Raw genomic sequence first — 18,168 nt, forward strand, 5'->3', positions numbered from 1 at the left:
CACAAAAGGCCATCACGTTTAAATTTTATTGAGTTTTTTGGCTAAATGCAGTCTTTCTACACTCTAATAAATAATGACGTAAAAGAAACCACGCATAGAAGAATAAATTATATGAATGATACATATTTAGTTGCTGCTTTCTTGTTGTTGGTCGGTCTTATTACTCGTAATAAATTTCATTCAACTGTTGTATTTAGACATAAACATACTTTGCAAGGAATATTTTCATAAATAAAGTGACACAAAAATTGAAGACAGCACTGGGGGAAAAAGGATAAGAAATGAAATGTGCTTCCTGCTGCAAAACTCTCCAAATTTACTATTAAAACATTATTTCTCTCGAAATCCCTCCCGATAAACAAAACACAACGTCACCGCGGTTACAGCCATCGAAAATTATGTTAAATACACATGTAAATTTAACACACACGTTTCCGAAAAAAAATAAATAGGTAAAATAAAAAAGGGAACGATCAAACGTCCTCGTCAACCAAAATAATGATGTGCATAATAAATAGATGGTGATAGTCCATAACCCATGCAAGAGCGTGATTCCCGGAAGAAAATGAATAACTAGGCGATCAAGGGAGGCGACATCAATCTTTTGATGGCGTGTTCATTCATCTGATGGTTGTGTTCATTCCTTTTCTTATTTTCTGTTTCTTCTTTTAAAAGTTTACATGAATAAACACAACTAGAGTGACGGTGTAGGCGAAAGTGAACGTGCGTTATTGGTTTTCCTTTCGTCTCGTGGAAGGAAGGAATCGTGATCAAACTGAATCTTTTAGCTACACGTTGTTGACACTAATAATTTGATTGATCCAGCTGATGAAGGACGACACCTTGACATAGACGCCGGGTACTTGAGCACGACCGCAGCCGAAACCCCAGCTGACCAGACCACTCAACTCGTAATACCCTTCATCTTCGCAGACCAGAGGACCTCCACCATCGCCCTACAAACGCGCAAAACACAGATTGTAATTATACTAACTAAAACTTCATCTTTTCTTTCAGCGTCTCTCTTTACCTGACAGGCGTCGTTACCAGCCTCTCCACCAGCACAGAAACTCGATGCTGGCATAATGAAGATCTTTTCAGTCACGGCGTTGATTTGTCGAACGCATTCTCCTTCGCTGACGATCGGAACATCAGCCTCTCTTACTCGCAATGGGATCGGTCCAGCTATGCAAAATAGTCAAATTAGTTCAGATATGTGAACAGATGCAGTATGACAAGTTGACTACTTACTTTCTCCCATGTATCCGTAACCAGTAACGGTGCATCGTCGGCCTGTTTCTGGAATGGAGCCTCGTGACGGCAAACAAATGATGCAAACACCCGGTTTGAGTTCAGCCTGGCCTTGCAGTTTCAGTAAAGCGATATCGTTATCCAAGGTTTGACTGTTGTGATTGTGATGGATGTACGTGGTAGCTACACGCAACGTTTGAGCTCCAGGACTTCCATATCTATTATAAAACAACATTGCGAACATAAGTTCATGAATTCTACCATAAATGTCAAAGCGATAAAACTGAGAGTTACACTTACCGGCTTGTAAGATCATGGTCTCCTACACGAACGTAGATGGCATCCCCAGAACGAACGATACTGTTTAACGAAAACACGTTAATTGGAATCGTCAATTATCTCAATGATTTCCGGAATGACACTCACTTTGTGACGCAATGAGCAGCTGTCAATACCCATTGTGTTCCAATCAAGGCACCACCGCACAGGTACTGGTTCAATGAATTGATCAAAGCGACTTGCCAACAGTATTCGCCAGGTAGAGCATCGTTTCCTCCAACAACACGACCTTGGCGGAAACCTCTACTGATTGTGGTCGTGGCATTATCGTCTGTGTCGGGAATAAATTAGAATTAAAATAATTAATCAACCATTATCAATTTAAATGCTTTGAGATATGCAGGCTGTGACGACAATACGTACTGTCAAGATTTCTCTCAATTGTAGACAATTGGCGGAGTTCTCGATGATTACCCTTGACTCCGCAAACAAATTTGCTGTTGGGAAGGGGTCTGGAAACGGAAGGACGAGGCCCAGTTGAGGTAGCAGTAGTTTGTTGTTGTGGCAGCTGTTGAGGAGGTGTTGCAACAGCTGTACCAGGTCGGACCATCGGCGGAGGTTTGAATCCACCTCCCGGTCTGTTTTCAATTTCCACAAAGAAAAAAAAAAAGAAAAAATAATAAGTTCGTTATTGTCAATAATGGCCTTCAAGCAGAATGAATTAAGAGCTGATTGTCTGTTGTATACCGTGAGAATTCTGATTGAGGTACTTCCACGGTTGCGGGTGACGATGGTTTCAATTCGCGAATGGCTGATTTTTGAGCGCAGCAAACTACTTTGGAACTTGGGCAGCGGAACAGGTCAGTAATTTCGGCATTGCCTGCAACCATCACGAAAATACCACGGTAAATTCAGAACGAACTGTTTGCACGTATCGAAAAATCATTGCGGAAACTTACTGAAACAAGAGAAGGACAGAATGGGTGCCATGCAAGTGCCAGGGCAATACGGTCTGGTATCGACCACCTGAGGAGCGCTGGTAGTCGTTGTCGTGGTCGTCGTGGTTGTAGGCGGTGGCCGAGTTCCGATCGACTGGGGTCTTTGCGGTGACACGTCCGACTTATCACCACCTTAAGCAAGAACACATTACAATTCACGTACTCCTTTCTGTAAAAGTTCAATCGTAATTATACTTGATGACGGTCGTTGATTCATGGCAGCACCAGCCAAACTGCTGAGGAGCGGTCCAGCCAATAAGGTGGTCAAAGGATTGCTCAACAAGTCTGACATGGCGGAAGCTGGCGCTTTGGTGGGAGGGCGAGACGGCCTGTTGTTTGTCGATCCGCTCGATCCGGAATTGGATCCTGATCCACCGGATTGAGGACTGTCACGCGTTTTAGAGTCGCAGCAAATGGATCCGCGGTCGCAGAGATTGGGTGGATTATTGACAACGACGGACGGTTTGGAACAGAAGGCAGACATCAATCCTGGCAGGCAAACACCTGGGCAACGTTTTGGTACAGAGGCGGTTGTCGTAGAAGGAGCGGAAGTAGTCGTAGCTTTTGGTTTAGCAGTAGTAGGTCGAGCAGTTGTTGACGTTACTACAGATGGTTTGGAACTGCCGGCCGACGGACGAGATCCCGAAGCCGGTGCAGTTACATTGTTCGTTTTCTGTTCACTTGCTCCTCCGCCTCCTTCACGTCGACTGATGCAGCATTTGCCACCGTTAGCACAAACTGCTTTGGCATCAATAAAATCGCAGAGGTACGAGAAGAATCCCGTCACACAAGTGCCCTACAAAAAAAAAAAAAAACGGAAATTTAACAGCAATTCAAATCAACTGATAAGTCATTTCATATACTTTGCATCTTTTGTCATCGTCAGCTGCTGGAACTGCCGTGGTGGTAGTCTTAGGCCTGGGACGCGTAGTTGTTGTTGTGGTACGAACCTTTTCGAGCAAAACATAATTTGATGCATTAAACTCATATTGGACTTGATCAGATATGTTCTTACGGTTGTGGTTGTTCGTGACGTAGTTGTAGAGGCCTCAGTGGTCGATGCCCCCGTGGAACTAGCCTCATTCAAAATGACCAATTCCGGAGGTGGTTCAGATTCACCGAAGAGGGATTTGGTAACACAACATTTCATGGCCGTCTTACAGAGTCCGTCGACATTAAGAACAGCTTCGCAATAGTCGGAAATGCGGGTTGCCACACACACTCCAGGACAGATACGTAAAGAGCCAACCTCAGAAGCCTTAAGTACTTCATCATCATCGCCACCTTCAGCATCCTCCACTTTAGAATCTACTGTGACAGCTGCTTTTGTTGTTGTTGCAACCGTTGTTGTCGTGCTGCTGGGCTTAACTGTTGTTGTAGTTGTCGTAGGAGCTTTCGTTGTAGTAGTAGGAGCTTTGGTGGTCGTCGTAGTCGGTTTAGTGGTTGTTGTTGTTGTTGTTTTCGTCGTTGTTGTGGTCGGTGCAGTTGTTGTCGTAGCTAAAATTTGGCACAAAGGAGTTAACATTTTGGTTCTACGGGTCAAAATGATTTACCTTTTGCGGTTGTCGTTGACTGGGTGGTCGGTTTTGTTGTAGTGGTGCTAGCAGTTGTGGTTGTTGGAATGGCCGTCGTTGCTTTCGTTGTCGTCGTCGTAGGAGCTGTAGTTGTTACTACCTTCTGTTAAACAAAAAATTTATGTTGAAATGGTTTTGTTATTGCATAGATGAGCGTTCACCTGAGTTGTTGTGGCTTCAGATGAAGAAGAAACCACCGACGATGTGGAAACAGCGGGCGTTTTCGTGGTGACAGAACGTGCTGGAGGTGAAGGTCGATTCTCAACACAACATCTCATGGAACCCTCGGAACACGTCACATTTTCCAGAACCTTCTCGCAGAGGAGGGCTGCCAATACATGAACACATCTGCCTGGGCAATCCTTGCTCTTGGACGTCGATGTAATGGTATCGAACAGGCCTGTAAAAATAACACAGAAAACATAGAGGTCATTGACTTTCGTCTGCATCAAAACAACACAGCCCACATTCCATGTTCAGTAATACTTTTTATGTTTTACCCCTGAAGCCATTAAAGAAAATTTCCGCTCATAGACTATTGTACGATCCAATGTGAAGCTCTTTTCTTCTGGGGCATTGAAGCATGTCTTACGATGCATTTAAACGCTCCGATCACAAGCAAAGCAATAGAACCACATATGTGAGATGCCAAGAAGAATAGCAGACCATCAGGTGGGACATATGTTTGAGGTTGCACGGACTACTGCTAAAGGCAGTCACGCAATACAAACAATTTTCGCTGAAAAGTCAAAGCAGGAAACCGAAAATTGGAACTGCAATTCACTGAAAATTGCCAACTTTCAAAAGATCTTTCTCTTAACGTGTCATTGGTCTGTACTTTTCTTATGAAATCCTGCGTCACACTTTTCGTTCTACGAAGAGCAATCTAACGGGATACACGAAAAGGAGGAGAAGTGAAGACATCCAGGACATCCGGCCCCACAGAAAGAGAAAATTGGGATTAAATTGTTTTCGAAATTCGTTAGAGATGATGACAAAAAAGGATTGACAATGGGCAACAGGACGCGGAAATGTAAACTAGAAAAGAAAATCTTTTTCGTGCGGCTTCCTTCGTGCATCATTCATCAGAAACTGTCAACCCCCTCCCACTTATTTGGGTAAACGTGCGTGTTTTTTCTTTCTTTCTTAGAAGGCTGGATAGCGGGCTTGAAACGTAATTGAATTGGCGACCGTATTCATCCAATCCCAAAAGCGATCCGCATCACATATTTGAATAGCCTTAAAGTGTTTCACGCATCAAAGATCGAGAAATTAAGTTCTCAGTCAACCAGGACGAGGAAACGATCGAACCCGCACGCGCGATTCACTTATTAATAAGCGCAAATAGAATCTCTTTCCACTTAGAGACAGAAATGCCAAATTCCATACACTTAAAATTCCGAAAACAAAAACGGCACAGCACGTCGTAAAGTGCATTGAAATACCTGAGAGTAAACTGCTGGCAAGGCTTCCGGGGGTAGGTGATGGCTGCTGGGCCTTGGCATTGTTGGTTGTTGGCATACCGGTAGTGGTGCTGGTGGTGGGGTTCGCCTTAGCGGTGGCCGTGGTGGAGGAGCCGGCGGTGTTGCTGCTCGTACCACCAACATCGGATGGACTTGGAGAGGTCAATGACTCCGCTCCGGACATAGATGGCTGCTTCTGCTGTGCAGCAGAAACCGTCATCAGCTGAGACCAAGTTAAGGTCAAGGTTATGACCGTCAAAAGCCCAATAGTCCAGCGCATGATGATGATTGTGATGAGGAATAAAATATGATTCTCTTTCTTCTTTGCTTTAAAATTTATCAGCAGCTATTCTCCTTCTTCCCAAAGGCGGAATTTCAGGGCGTCCAACTCAAGGCAACTCAATAAACTCACTGAGAAACCGAAAGGTTCACCAACGTCACGATTCACGACTTACAAAAATACGAAAGACGAAGGAATTTGGAAAATTTTGTTTTCTTGCTAGATGAAAGCAGAGAACTATTTTAGCACATTTTTCGACAAACAGCCAAACAGCAATGATCGAGTTAAGAAACAACAAGAGAACGTCACGATCGGCACGAACGAGGGAAGACGACTGGCGCAACTCGTGTGAAAGTGCGCTCGTCTTCAAGTGAATTTCAAAGTCGACTGGCCGATGGTTAGCGTTGTGTGTTGTGCTAAAAAGAAGAACAAGAAGAAAAAAAAAAAGGTTCTGTGGAACGGCGTTTCGTCGTCAGGAAATCTTTTATCCGAGAAGCCGAAGGAAGAAAAGACAGAAAGAAAACGTACAATAACGATGAAGCAGTCTGCTGAACTGAAACATGCCGGACCCGTTAGTTCACCTCATCGATTTGACTCCGCCCACTGCTGACAATCTTCTCCAGAAAGTGGGCACAAGTGCTAGCCTGATACAACACTCTTTTATTTTTCTCTTTTTCCTACTGTCTTGCACTCGTTTTCGCCTTCCTACCACCAAACACACGTAGACAGGTACACACAGGTGGGTGTTAAGTCGTCAGTATACTAGGCGCCATGACAAATCCATCGCAAATTGGCCAGCCCCCCTCTAGAGAAGAAATTAAATTTTTCGAGAAGAGAACGACATATAGAGAAATGATTCTCTGATGACCAATTAAGAGATATCCCATTCAAAATAAATTGGATTTTACCGTTGGTTTTCTTCTAACTCATCTATTTTCGGTCTAGACCTATCGTCTCTTTTGCTACTATCTCCTCATCAAGAAAACCATTGTACCGTTCTTCATTTTTTCTTTTCTTCTTGTCTTATTTCTGCGTACTTGTTTCAACAAAAAATGGCTTTCTGTTCACACCGGTGTTTTATATAATCTTCGGTTAATCGTGTGTGATATGTTCTACAGTACTTTTGACTGTTTACATCTCTCAGCAGCTGCAGAACAGGTGCGAAAAAGAAGAAGCTATTACAGATGCTTTCCCAGCATTTTTTCTTCCCGAGAAAAACAAATTGTTTGTTCTTCTTTCAAATGATAGAATCGAATCAGGAAGTCACATAGATACAATACCTTCCGGAATCTTCCGGAACTAGGTAGACCTATCTAAAAGCGAAACGAGTAAATTTTCTAATCGGAAACTACGAATAAATTTAGAACGAATGCCAATCAGCCTGATGGCAATTTACAGAAAGATGAAGAAGTGGAGATATTTTAAAATAAGGCAATCTGGTAAAGGCCAGTCAGAGAACTAACGGTGTTATGAACGGTATGATGATGCCAGATATATGCAGCATACCTTCCCACATTTTTCCTCGCCCACCTTCCCCCTCATAAGAAAAACAGAAAAAATACTTACACCATGAATTGCATTCCATCCGAAAAGATCCCTGTCTCCGATTCCTTTCCCCCACTCGCTTTTTTCAGCCATCTCCACCTCCTGCTGTCTTCAAAAAACCGTTAGGTTAAGGTTTTCATACCGATGCATCTAAAAAAGAATAGAAGAGGCTACCACCAAACGAAGAGGAAGGAAAACCCCGCTATCCTACCTCAAAATCCGTCGCACTTTCCATCTGGAATATTATAAGGTTCAAGGTCCTCTCCATCTTCTCTTTCTTCCACTGTAGGTACTTGGCACAATTGTATCACACAGTAAGCCTCTTTTATGGGTTCTTGGGAGAAATCCCATCACCTAATATTTTATATTTTGAAAGATCAGACAAACAGTGTAGAGAAAAGAATGTTACCTTACCGAGTATTGGCAGATCTTTTTCGCTTTACAATGGGAAAGTTTTATTAAAGTTGGCTATTGTGTACACAAGAACTTGCTTCCGGGATTGTTGATCTCGGTTTATGCTTCACGCACGTACCTCGAAGCACACAGACAGCCGACGCACAATAACACAAGATCGCCAGTAAAAAGACTGGCGATTAAAGTCAATCACTGGACAGTATTTTTCGGTTTGAAAGCAATGAAAATTTGCGAGACATCAAAAGTGAGTTCGTTACGAATCGTATTGTTCATTTTCCAGCATGAATACACTTTTATTGGCAAACAAATTTCAGAACACGAACAGCTTGCAAATTGTCAGAACCAAGATAATGAGTCTGATGACCCGGGTACAGGGATGCCGGATCATTACCTTAGAGTCGACACGTACACACATCCATTTTCTACGTAGTTGGAATTTTTAAGTATGTCACGTTTAGTTGTTTCTAATTGGCCTACAAGGTAACAACAAGAATACAACTGTAATTAGCGTCTTGGTTTTTATTTGTGTACTTCAAATTGAGTAATTAATATTGGACAATTCTTTTCGTTTGGGTTACAACGTTCGAGGAAGTTCGTCACGCAGTCACTCGTCGGCTTACGGTAAATTTGATATGCCCGCCGGTAGATTCACTGTAGTTCACCTGCGTCTTGACCTAGATCGCACGTTCAGGTTCAAACAAAGATTCTAGAAATGTCATGTTTTGTTTGTTCAGAAGTCAGTACAACAGTCAAGTCAATTCGTCTTTTTGTTTTGTCAAAGTTCAATTGGGTAAAGAGTATTTTGTATTTTCTGTAAGTCTGTACGAGATGTCACAGTAAATTTCGTCTGTTTTTCATTTGTTTCACAGTTTTTTTTTGTTCATTAGAAGGGCAGTCAGTCGGTTAAAACAAAAGAAGCAGACAAGCGGTGGGAGTTGTTCCGAAGGAGTCGCATCGTCGAGACGTTACAACTGGCTAGTCATCCGGTCATCAAGTAATTTTGTCGTTTTTTTTTTGTCGTTTTTTTTTTTTTTTAATCGTTATGTCGTCTGTCTTGAGTCACGAACGTAGTTCAACATAGTAGTGGTTGTCTTTCGTCAACGTAAAGCGAGAAATGAATAACTAGCAAAAGTCACACAGTTTATCCATCACCAAGTCTGTCTCGAGTATCGTCAAAGTCAAGTTAGAGTAGTCAGGAAAGTCCAAGAAAGTTCCAAGTCTTTATGGCGTCAAGTCTTTCGAGAGTCACGTAGATTTTTTTGTTTTTTTTTTTTGTTTTTTTTGTCGTCATTTTGATTGAAAATAAAGGTCAGCGAGAGTATTTTTCGTCAGGTACCAGTAAAAAGAGTGAAACGTCACAGCTAAGAATAGTAAAACACATAAAATACCTCGTGACCCGTTGGATAAGGTAGAATGAATTGCTGTTTGAAAAACGGTTGTTAGAAGTTGTCTGTGTCGAGAGCAAAAAAAAAAAATAATCTGTCGTTCTAAGAATCTGTCAAAGCGTCGATTCGTCCACGTCAAAAGTCTTTCGGTCTCAGTAGACCAGCAGTATCGGTCTCTCGCTCGAACAAAGTGAAACAAAAACATCGGTATCACTTGAATAACAGGAAGCTGCAAACCCAATCATGCTTGAAGCCATTCTCCCTTTTGAATAGTGGGGGAATTAGAACAAAAAAAAAAAAAAATGAAACGTCTGGTAAAAATGTAAGTCAGTCAGTTAAGAGAAACGGCAACTAAAAGCTCATTGAAGGAAAAACCTTTAAAAGAGTAGAATTGCCGTCAATGTCTCGTCAAGCAGTTTTGGGTTGAAGTCAAGTCGAAATAAATTAAGTCTCATTGTCATCTCGTTAAATGTCATTTGCTCCGTCAACGATCACGCACAAGTAAGTGCCAGAACGTATCAAACGTGCCATGAGAAAGGAGCGCGCTGTCAACGGAGGAGGAAAATAAACAATTTGCATAGGACTGGATCGGCGAACCAGCACCGTCCGAATAAATACTGGCGATTTCATAAAAGGAGCGATGTGATGAAATACTTTTGGGGAAAAAGAACGGAAGATTTGATGACTTGTGATACGTCAGCCATCATACACCGTTCCCATTCAAACAAATACTTGTTAGAGTTCATGAATACTTATTTTAAATGACTATGGAAGGTAAAGAATATTGCCATGATTTAGATGGAGTGAAGTTGGCTGGACAATGGAGTTGCTCGTTGTTTTTTAAATGTCCAAACCAAATTCGTTTTTGATCCATGGATACACTTGAGGACATTCCGTGCAAGTGTGAAGATAACGATCACCTCTCAGAGCGCGTGATTGCAGTTTACAGGCACGGCCGATGTTGCAAGCTTTGTCCTCGGGTGGAACCTAACCAACGTGTTTTCAAAACATTTTGGAAACTGAGCACACAGCAGAAGAAAAAACAAGAGAAGGAAATGACTCACCTGGGGTTTACATTTCCATGGATCGAATTGACTCAACGCATTGATGGGCGTTGGTTTTTGCATCCACTGGATCGCTTCCCAATTGTTGACGATCCAAACTTCTGGCATGCGTACCATATCCTCGAGAAATCGCTACAGCCACAATAGAAAGATAAATTTTCGTTTTACCTGGCATTTAACCAAATATCATTAGATGGTGCTACCTGGAAGGCACGCAAGTTAATGCGCTTCTTAAACCAAATGGTGTGGAAGTAGAGACCGAACGGTGCGCGATTCGAGTTGTAGTGTCGCCTGAAATTGTGCATCAACATCTCGTAAACTTCATCTTCGGACCCGTGAGACGGACATGAATCCACCATGGCGCAAGAGTACTCCTAAGGTATTTTGAAATAGTACGAAAATGAAGAAGAAAAAAATCTGGGTCAACGCCAGAGGGACCTGCGCGAATTCTTAAACCCAAACCTCGACTTCCAATTGGTTAAGAACCATTTCCCAGATGCCGGGAAAACTGCGGCTAGGGCATCGCTGTCCGGTGCCGACGCAAGTGTGCGGCATCTTGTAGTCCAGCGTATAAGGCCACAAAGGCGGATCGCTGAGAGGTGCGGCCATGCTGGCGTCGTAGACGAAGCCGAATTCTTTCATCATGAGAAATTGGCGGTTCCAGCCGACTCGCAAAAATGGAACGCGAATACCGCGGATGTCCTCCATATGCACTCCAGCAAACCGGTTAATAATATTGGCTTGGCCCACCATTTCATCGAACCAGTCCTCAATCGTCGCGTTAGTCGACCACCAATTTTCTGGATGTCGATGCCTTCGATTCACAAATAAAGCAGATTAATAAAAATTTAAAGAATATCAATTGCGGTTGAGCTTACGTAATGGAATGGGCCGCAATTTCGTGTCCGGCATTCCATAGCTTCTGGACATGCTGATAATTATTGTACTCGTGACTGATGTAGAACGTTGCGTGGATAGGACATCCATTGGGGTTTTTACTGTTGAAAACAAAGAAAACGGATCATGAATATTTCTCCTGCTTTAACGGTTATGTGGTAGATTTTACCGTTCCGGAATAAAAAGTTTGTTGAGGTACAAGTCCCAATTTTCGCCGTTAACGGCATCGTCAAACGTGATGGTAATCATCTGTGGCACCTGTTAAAACCAACCATCAAACTGTCAGAAAAGTTGGTCAAAAGACGCAAGACTTTATTTAAATGTGTACCTGATTAACTTCGAGATTGCCTGGAATGAGTGTTCCATCAACACTGCAGAAACAGTTGGGCAATGTACAGTTGGCGTAGTCGCAACGAGCGGCTGCATTTGGATCATTCTCCGCATCTGATGGATGTTTAGATAAGAACAAAGACATGATTAGGTATTCTAGCGATCATCGTAGCCGCTCAACTAACCGCACCATCCTTCGTCACTGCCGTCCACACAGTCGGCATGCCCGTCACAAAATAAGTCGCTGTTAAGGCACGTTCCATCAGCACAAGCGAGCTCATTAATCGGGCAGATTGGCTCCGGAGTATTGAGAAGCGGTTTGGGTAGAGCAGCCTCTAACAAATTGGAGAAAGCAAGACAAGAAAGGGCGTTACATGTTGAATTAGCAAGTTTGAATACTCATTTAATATCAAATGATTGGAAAGTTAACAAACCTGTGTTAATGTCGCAGTTGTCTACTTTCGCTTTAAAGTCGCAAATCTGCCGGACGATATCGAATAGCAAACCTGTCGAGCACTTGAATTCAAAGACTTCGTTTTCTATAGAAAATACAAATGAATAAAAATGTTAATTATGGCTAGACCAAAAAAAAAAAAAATCAAAGAAAATTATTTGCGAGCCTTTACCAATGCAAAGATAATATTTGGCGCATTCACCAGTTGACCACATCTTGGCCTTTTCTCGATCGGGATTACGATAGAATTTGCCATTGTTCATACACCGAATGCCGTTGCGTACCTGACGTTTGTTGCGCAATAACGGATGATTTTCGTCCGGCACCGGAGAGGACCCTTTTGCATTGATTAAAAACAAAAATGAAAATAAAAAAAAAAAAACTAAAAAAGAAAATACAAAATAAAAAAACTTACAGGTGAGTTGGAGAAGAATTGCAACTAGAACCACAACAGACCACGTAGTGGACACCATTTTGCAACTTCACAACTCTCGTGCCGTCGTTTATGTAAAGATGACTCAACAGTCACAGCACATTCGGATCGGGAGAGGAGCTCCGTTCAGTGTGTGCTCCGTTCAGAGCTGAGAAGACGACTGACTGCTGAGACTTGAGCTTCGTCTCCTATATGGATGAACATTGATGTGGGTTACCTACTGGCCTAGATGAAGGTTAGCAAACTTACTACCCCGTCCAGGAGGAGGAAGCGGGAGGGATGAGCGGGAGGAGTGATGTGGCGGTGGCTTTTGGTGGCAGACAGCGGTGACTAGAACACCACCAACGATGGCCCCGTGCACACGAGTCTTCCATCGGTCATGGCCCAACGATTCTCAACGCGCTGGTTCCTCATCTGATGCCAACCTACACACACACACACACACACCGGGCCCATAGAAGAACAAAAATATTTAGAAAAAAATGACACTAACAACTAACTTACACGAACGGCCCGGCTGTGGACGTGCCCGTGTAATCGGGACTGAAAAAATAACTTGCGTGACGAAAGAATGGCTCTCTGGAAAATGTGGTGATATCATTCAACCACAAATCGATTTGGCCCTGCGTTTTACATTAATAACATTCTTGGTCAGTCAAAAACAAATAAGCATAAAATCTTCTAGTCGATTTTGCCCCGACCGTGTTCGTTCCAATTTCTCTCTTCGCACCCCTCCAGTGGATTGTGTATCTGTTTACCTAAAAAAAAAAAGATAAAGCCAGATCAAACTGACAGAAACTCAAGACTTGCGCAATGTAAACAGGTAACTAAAAGAGATTTCATTTCAACGACACGTTTTTCTTTCCAGTTCTAGTGACCTACTTTAATTTGGAAAGATTTGATAAAATTAAGAAGTTTTGAGTGGCGCAAGTAATTCAAGTTCTTTGATGTGTGCTGCATCAAAAAAGGAGAAAAGAGGAAAACTTATCAGACATCACGCAACAACAAACTTCAAGGCATCGGGAAGGGAAAAAAAAATTACAACAACAAAAAATAACGCATAACGAGGAAAAAAAAAAGAGGGGCAATGTCCTCCCTCCACTACTCCTCCGGGGGTGAAGGTAAACCCATCCTGTCAGTTACGCTGTGGTTATACGGGGCCAGGTGAGAAAAATATAACAAGACAAAATAAAAGTAAAAAAAAAAAAAAATCACGAGTTAAAGAGAAGGGGGGAGAGAGAGAAGTGATGGTTATAAACAAAAGAATAAAAGCCCGTTTTTTTCCCTTCTCCTTTCCTCGGAAAAGAAAAGCAAAACGAAGAAAATGAAGATAAACGAGGAAGGAAGAGAGAAAATGCAATAACCGGGGTTTGCTGGTTCCTCACCGGTCGAACAAGGCATTCTGCGCGGTTAGGGCAGCTTCGTGACGCTCCACATCTTTCCAGCTTCGCAGGAGAAAAGGCCAATGAACCCCAAACGTTAGTAACAAGGAGGAGCCTTCACTCGTGAAAATTCCCGAACAAAGTCGAAAGACCGAATGACACATAAATGCGTTTGGTATAAAAACGGGTTGGACGATGGTAAAGTAATCTTTTAAATTGGAAAAAAAAACTTCAAATAAAAAGTAATTAAATAATAATTGGACAAGCAACATAAAAAAAAGGCCAACTCACCTGTTAGGCTATCTAGTCCTACCTTGTTATCAATTACTTGATGTTGTTAATGAACCACGTTACGCAGAGCGCTGCTGCAAAAGTTAGCCACTGTGAAGTGGAAAGCCTAAAAAGTGACATTGTCGACAGAGAAAGCTTCGTCTCGATTACAAGGAAAAATAACGTGACACTTTCGCGCAACATGTCTTGCTTTGTGTTTCTCTCACAAACATGTTTGTCTCAATTTCATCGCTTGATTGGCAGCTGGAAGGCTAGTCACATTGTTATCCAACAAAATGTATTTTGTTGTTGTTGTTGTGTTGGTTTGCTTTGTTTTAAACGGATGCAGTTTGAATTGTAACGTACCACTTCACATGAAGGCATGTCAAAACGATACATGGGACTGGGGTCGCGCTTCTTCATCTTTATTTTCATACTTTTCTCGGCTAGGTAACTTTGACAATGGGTAAGTGCGGATGAACGGTAAAGTCAAATTGCGGCGCGGATGCTCCTTCGCGGCGATGCCCACCAGCTAACAATCGCATGACGACACAGTTCGTTTTACAGACGCGGATCAACGATAACACCTGGATTAGAAACACGAAAACAAAAACACACACATATATAATGAAATAAAATAAAAGCAAATAAACAAATCGTAGAGAAAAAAAATCCGTTATTGCTTTTTAGTTTTTTCTTATGGAAAAAACAAGAAAACTGTAAAATAGCTCGTGTACGTTTTCATCATTTGACTGGCCAGTCAAAGCTGTCAAAATCGTTGCTGCATGGTGGAAATGTCTGCAAGCTGTTGCGTAGAGATTGGACGCATGTGATGCTTTATCATTCTCGTCCGTGGCGTTGAACTCCAGCTGTCAATCGATCATGTGGATATGGTGGAGAAAAACCGTTAGCAACAGTTTGAGACATATACATTTATTTTTATCATTATTATTATTATTATTTTTTTTTTTTTCAGTATCTCTCATAGCCACTTACTTTAGTCATTTCCTTGAACTGAACATACGGAACGAGTGGCGGCGTTGACACTTGGCCCAGTGCAGCAAAACGGTGCTCGTAACGGACGCGTTCATCATCAAACTCGGTCCGCGGGCGACGAATCTTCCCTTCCAAATCCATGGCTACCATCGCCTGAAAAAGCGTAACAACATTCACATAAAAAAAAAATGGAATTTCACGATTTCAGCTACCCACAAAGCACAGCTGGATTCCTTCACCTCTTAGCAAACGCAAAAATAAAACGCCCAAAGATTATAGCCAAAACAGACTGGGTCACGCACAGGGTACATGTAACTGTACACTAAACCAAGTTACATTTGTTTGCTTATTTTGTTTTTCAAATAAAAAAAAAGTGGGAACATCTGCAGCTTACGGACAAGCGCATAAGTTATGGGGCCCTTTTAAGGCAGACGGGTAGATATTAAAAGCTGGACAAATGGAAATGGGGACGGTGAGTTAGCTATATCGTTTTACCTTATAATAGCCCCCACACATCGACTGAACAGCTTGGCAATAGGCAATTTCTTTGGCGTAGGGTCGAGCGGTAGCGCTACGTTCCTTCTTCTTCTTGTTTTTGCCATTGCCACTTTGACCTCCTTTTTTGTTAGTAGCACCAGGCGCCTTGCCTTTGGTTTTCAAATATTCGGTCATCGACTGATGCTCCGTTAAAAAAGAATCGGCTCGGTTGTAAGCCGATATCAACCATCCGTAGAGAAACTCGTAAAGATACCTAAGAGAAGCAGAAAGACAAACAATCATGACTCTCAGATCAGAGGAATTCCATCCCACAAATATGACTAACACACCGCCACTAGCAATGGTATTTAACTTATTATTTAAACCATTGGTTTGTCCTTTCTACATTTATAGCTTTGCATAAGTTTTTTTTTTTTTTTTAAGAAAAGAATCTTAAGGAAACAATTATGTCGGGACGCAGAAATAAAAACTAATTCCATTTTTGGAAAATAAATCTCTAGCTCTGATATAGTCTTAAATGAGATTTTTCATTTGGGTTAATATTTTGGTGAATAGTACATACCAAAAAATGTAATGGTACTCGTAGATGCTGTACAGAGAGAGCTCGAACCCTGAGAACAAATATTGAATCATTGTCCGAAGCGTATGCAAAAGGACCCAAGTGCCGAGGCAAGCCAAATGTGAACGACCACTATCCGTCTGTAGAGAGATTGTATGCAAATATGCATCCACTTTATCGGCCTTTACATGCAAGATAATAAATGTTAATTACGTTCAATCTTCTTAATAATCAACCGCTACATTACCTCTTCCTGAAGCGCTGCTAGATCTTGCAAAATGTGCCCGAATTTATCCCTCTGGCGTGCTAAATTATGGCCAGCAATTTGTATCAAGGAGCCCATCGGTCGTACACACTGTTGGAACAGTTGGTCAACACACTCTTGAACTTGGGCGTGCTGTGGGGTGCCAGTGACAAGACCAAGACCTCCCGTCAATACGGGTGGCGCGATGAACATCCGGGCCGCTTCTTGAAGGACTTCTGTTAGAGGTTGCTGACCAAATACTCGATTACATAACGGAATATAAAGAAGCTGCAGCAAAGAGCGTGACAAAACACAAGGCGGTGGACGTTGTCGGCCGATGTTGTAGAAAAAATCCTTAAGAAAAAAAAAAAAAAAATCATACATTTTTAATATACAATGCTGCAAAATGTTAGTAAATAGAGAACATTGATGTTTCGTTAATTACCAAAGCAGCATGGAAATTTGTGTGATCTTTTATTTTACACATTGCTTTCAATCGATCCATTAACTGGATCAAATTGCTAATGGCATCAGCTCGAGAACGAAGTTGGGTATATCGCGGAAACGTTGGTGGTAAAAGTCTCTGATTAACTTGAGGCTCAAATCCCATAATTTCAATTTCCTCGGCACCTATCGAATAGAGTTAATTTTCAGAGATAGGGAAACAATTAAAAAAAAATCAATACCATATCCTGAACCAAGGGAGATCGTCTGTAAGCATGAGTTTAAGGCTTCACGACACACATGGGTAGACTTGAGAATGTCTTCGATCAACGAGTGGGCATTAACAGATACATTAGATGATTCTCGACGGTTAAATTTTAACAATAACTGGTAAAAATGCCGAAAAAAACGTAATCTTGTATGAACAGCACTTATTTCCTGTACCAAAGAAAGTGATTGTTAATAAATCTTACAATCACAAGATAGTACCACATTAAGTGTGCAAGTATACTTTCAGTTTATGGGATTCCTCAGCAGATGCTGAAGAAACAGAATTTTTCATTTCTTTCATCAGATCTTCTTCACTTTCTTTTATTAAGGCTAAAGCTTTTGCTTCAGGGATTTCAGATGCTAATCTGAATCCATATACCAAGGGTTGAAAATCTTCCTCTTCGAACACTGATGCTCTAAAACAAAAAATGATGAGATTGTTGAAAACATTGTAACTTTTCACCACTTACTGGTTAATGTAGTCTTTGATGAGATCTATTACTTTAAGAAAAATTGTGATAAAGGCTTTTAAATTGCGGTCTTCAATTCTTTGAGGCTGTTGTGCATAGAGATTAATAAACACTGTTTGGGCCAATGAATGGCCTTCCAGCCATGTGACTAGGCAGGCTATACTATTATCAACAATACCTAAAATACAAAAAAAATGTAACAGAATCACTGAAAAGTTGATAATAGTTGGTTTACCTATGAATTGATCATGATTGACTTTTTTCAATTCTAGCTTTTCAGCTCTTACAGCTTGATCGAAGTTGAGAATTTTTCTATTTCCATTTGTGTGGTGCATTCCAGCATCCATTTTGGGGTCCATCATCTCAATTGCCGACATAGCTTCAAACAAACCAAATAGATCATCATGGGCTAACTCTCCTAATTCCAAATCTAAGTAGGAACATGTAGGGGTTAAAACATGACAAATCATGGGCAAATTAATGTTTCAAATTCACCCTTAACTGAAGCTTTAAAATCACTAGTAATATCCCTCCAAGAATATACAACTTCGGGAGGACGGGCCATTTTTAATCCCGAAATACCGTGGAATAAAATAATGGAAAAAGCAAAATACTTCCTTCCCTTTTCCAAAGAACGTTCTGTAAAATTCCCCTCAGCTGATCAGCCA

The 18,168-nt window shown here is 41.6% G+C and overlaps 3 protein-coding genes across 4 annotated transcripts; all 3 read right to left on the reverse strand.

The window, feature by feature from the left end:
• Positions 1-174: 174 nt before the first annotated feature.
• Positions 175-6,402, reverse strand: LOC116928784 (protein masquerade). Its single transcript, XM_032935890.2, has 14 exons — positions 5,548-6,402; positions 4,264-4,502; positions 4,082-4,205; positions 3,544-4,025; positions 3,392-3,478; positions 2,724-3,324; positions 2,490-2,660; positions 2,278-2,410; positions 1,954-2,168; positions 1,678-1,861; positions 1,552-1,611; positions 1,252-1,469; positions 1,031-1,185; positions 175-956 (listed from the first exon to the last, which is right to left on the reverse strand). Exons 1-14 carry the CDS (start codon positions 5,843-5,845, stop codon positions 789-791), a joined length of 3,135 nt encoding a protein of 1,044 aa, XP_032791781.2. The 5' UTR covers positions 5,846-6,402; the 3' UTR covers positions 175-788.
• Positions 6,403-8,590: 2,188 nt separating this feature from the next.
• Positions 8,591-12,772, reverse strand: LOC116928798 (chitin deacetylase 1). 2 transcript variants are annotated; one of them, XR_006650172.1, is made up of 13 exons: positions 12,617-12,772; positions 12,350-12,555; positions 12,107-12,271; positions 11,915-12,019; positions 11,666-11,815; positions 11,479-11,594; positions 11,320-11,408; positions 11,132-11,251; positions 10,716-11,067; positions 10,457-10,627; positions 10,254-10,385; positions 9,565-10,176; positions 8,591-9,500 (listed from the first exon to the last, which is right to left on the reverse strand). XR_006650172.1 is itself a non-coding variant. In XM_032935915.2 (12 exons), the coding sequence occupies exons 2-12, from the start codon at positions 12,405-12,407 to the stop codon at positions 10,030-10,032; spliced, it is 1,605 nt and encodes a 534-aa protein (XP_032791806.1). In that variant the 5' UTR covers positions 12,408-12,555; positions 12,617-12,772; the 3' UTR covers positions 8,591-10,029. The 2 variants fall into 2 exon arrangements, 1 of the variants encoding a protein (XP_032791806.1); XM_032935915.2 differs by having other exon boundaries at positions 8,591-10,176.
• Positions 12,773-14,300: 1,528 nt separating this feature from the next.
• On the reverse strand, positions 14,301-18,158 carry LOC116928790 (N-alpha-acetyltransferase 35, NatC auxiliary subunit). Its single transcript, XM_045177772.1, has 12 exons — positions 17,996-18,158; positions 17,736-17,930; positions 17,501-17,678; positions 17,272-17,446; positions 17,003-17,198; positions 16,762-16,946; positions 16,320-16,670; positions 16,076-16,254; positions 15,511-15,766; positions 15,016-15,168; positions 14,757-14,888; positions 14,301-14,606 (listed from the first exon to the last, which is right to left on the reverse strand). The coding sequence occupies exons 1-12, from the start codon at positions 18,063-18,065 to the stop codon at positions 14,466-14,468; spliced, it is 2,211 nt and encodes a 736-aa protein (XP_045033707.1). The 5' UTR covers positions 18,066-18,158; the 3' UTR covers positions 14,301-14,465.
• Between the last annotated feature and the right edge of the window lie 10 nt (positions 18,159-18,168).

Source organism: Daphnia magna, linkage group LG8, assembly GCF_020631705.1.
Source record: "Daphnia magna isolate NIES linkage group LG8, ASM2063170v1.1, whole genome shotgun sequence".
Taxonomy (NCBI): domain Eukaryota; kingdom Metazoa; phylum Arthropoda; class Branchiopoda; order Diplostraca; family Daphniidae; genus Daphnia; species Daphnia magna.

Coding starts and splice junctions, on each gene's coding strand:
- LOC116928784 (XM_032935890.2), bottom strand. CDS start 5,845: ATGCGCTGGACTATTGGGCTTTTGACGGTCATAACCTTGACCTTAACT. Junction 2,169..2,277: donor CCTCAATCAGAATTCTCACG/GTATACAACAGA, acceptor AATTGAAAACAG/ACCGGGAGGTGGATTCAAAC. Junction 1,862..1,953: donor AATTGAGAGAAATCTTGACA/GTACGTATTGTC, acceptor TTCCCGACACAG/ACGATAATGCCACGACCACA.
- LOC116928798 (XM_032935915.2), bottom strand. CDS start 12,407: ATGGTGTCCACTACGTGGTCTGTTGTGGTTCTAGTTGCAATTCTTCTC. Junction 12,272..12,349: donor AATTCTTCTCCAACTCACCT/GTAAGTTTTTTT, acceptor TCAATGCAAAAG/GGTCCTCTCCGGTGCCGGAC. Junction 11,068..11,131: donor ATTGCGGCCCATTCCATTAC/GTAAGCTCAACC, acceptor TGTGAATCGAAG/GCATCGACATCCAGAAAATT.
- LOC116928790 (XM_045177772.1), bottom strand. CDS start 18,065: ATGGCCCGTCCTCCCGAAGTTGTATATTCTTGGAGGGATATTACTAGT. Junction 15,767..16,075: donor GAGTACCATTACATTTTTTG/GTATGTACTATT, acceptor TGCTTCTCTTAG/GTATCTTTACGAGTTTCTCT. Junction 14,889..15,015: donor AGTTCAAGGAAATGACTAAA/GTAAGTGGCTAT, acceptor ATCGATTGACAG/CTGGAGTTCAACGCCACGGA.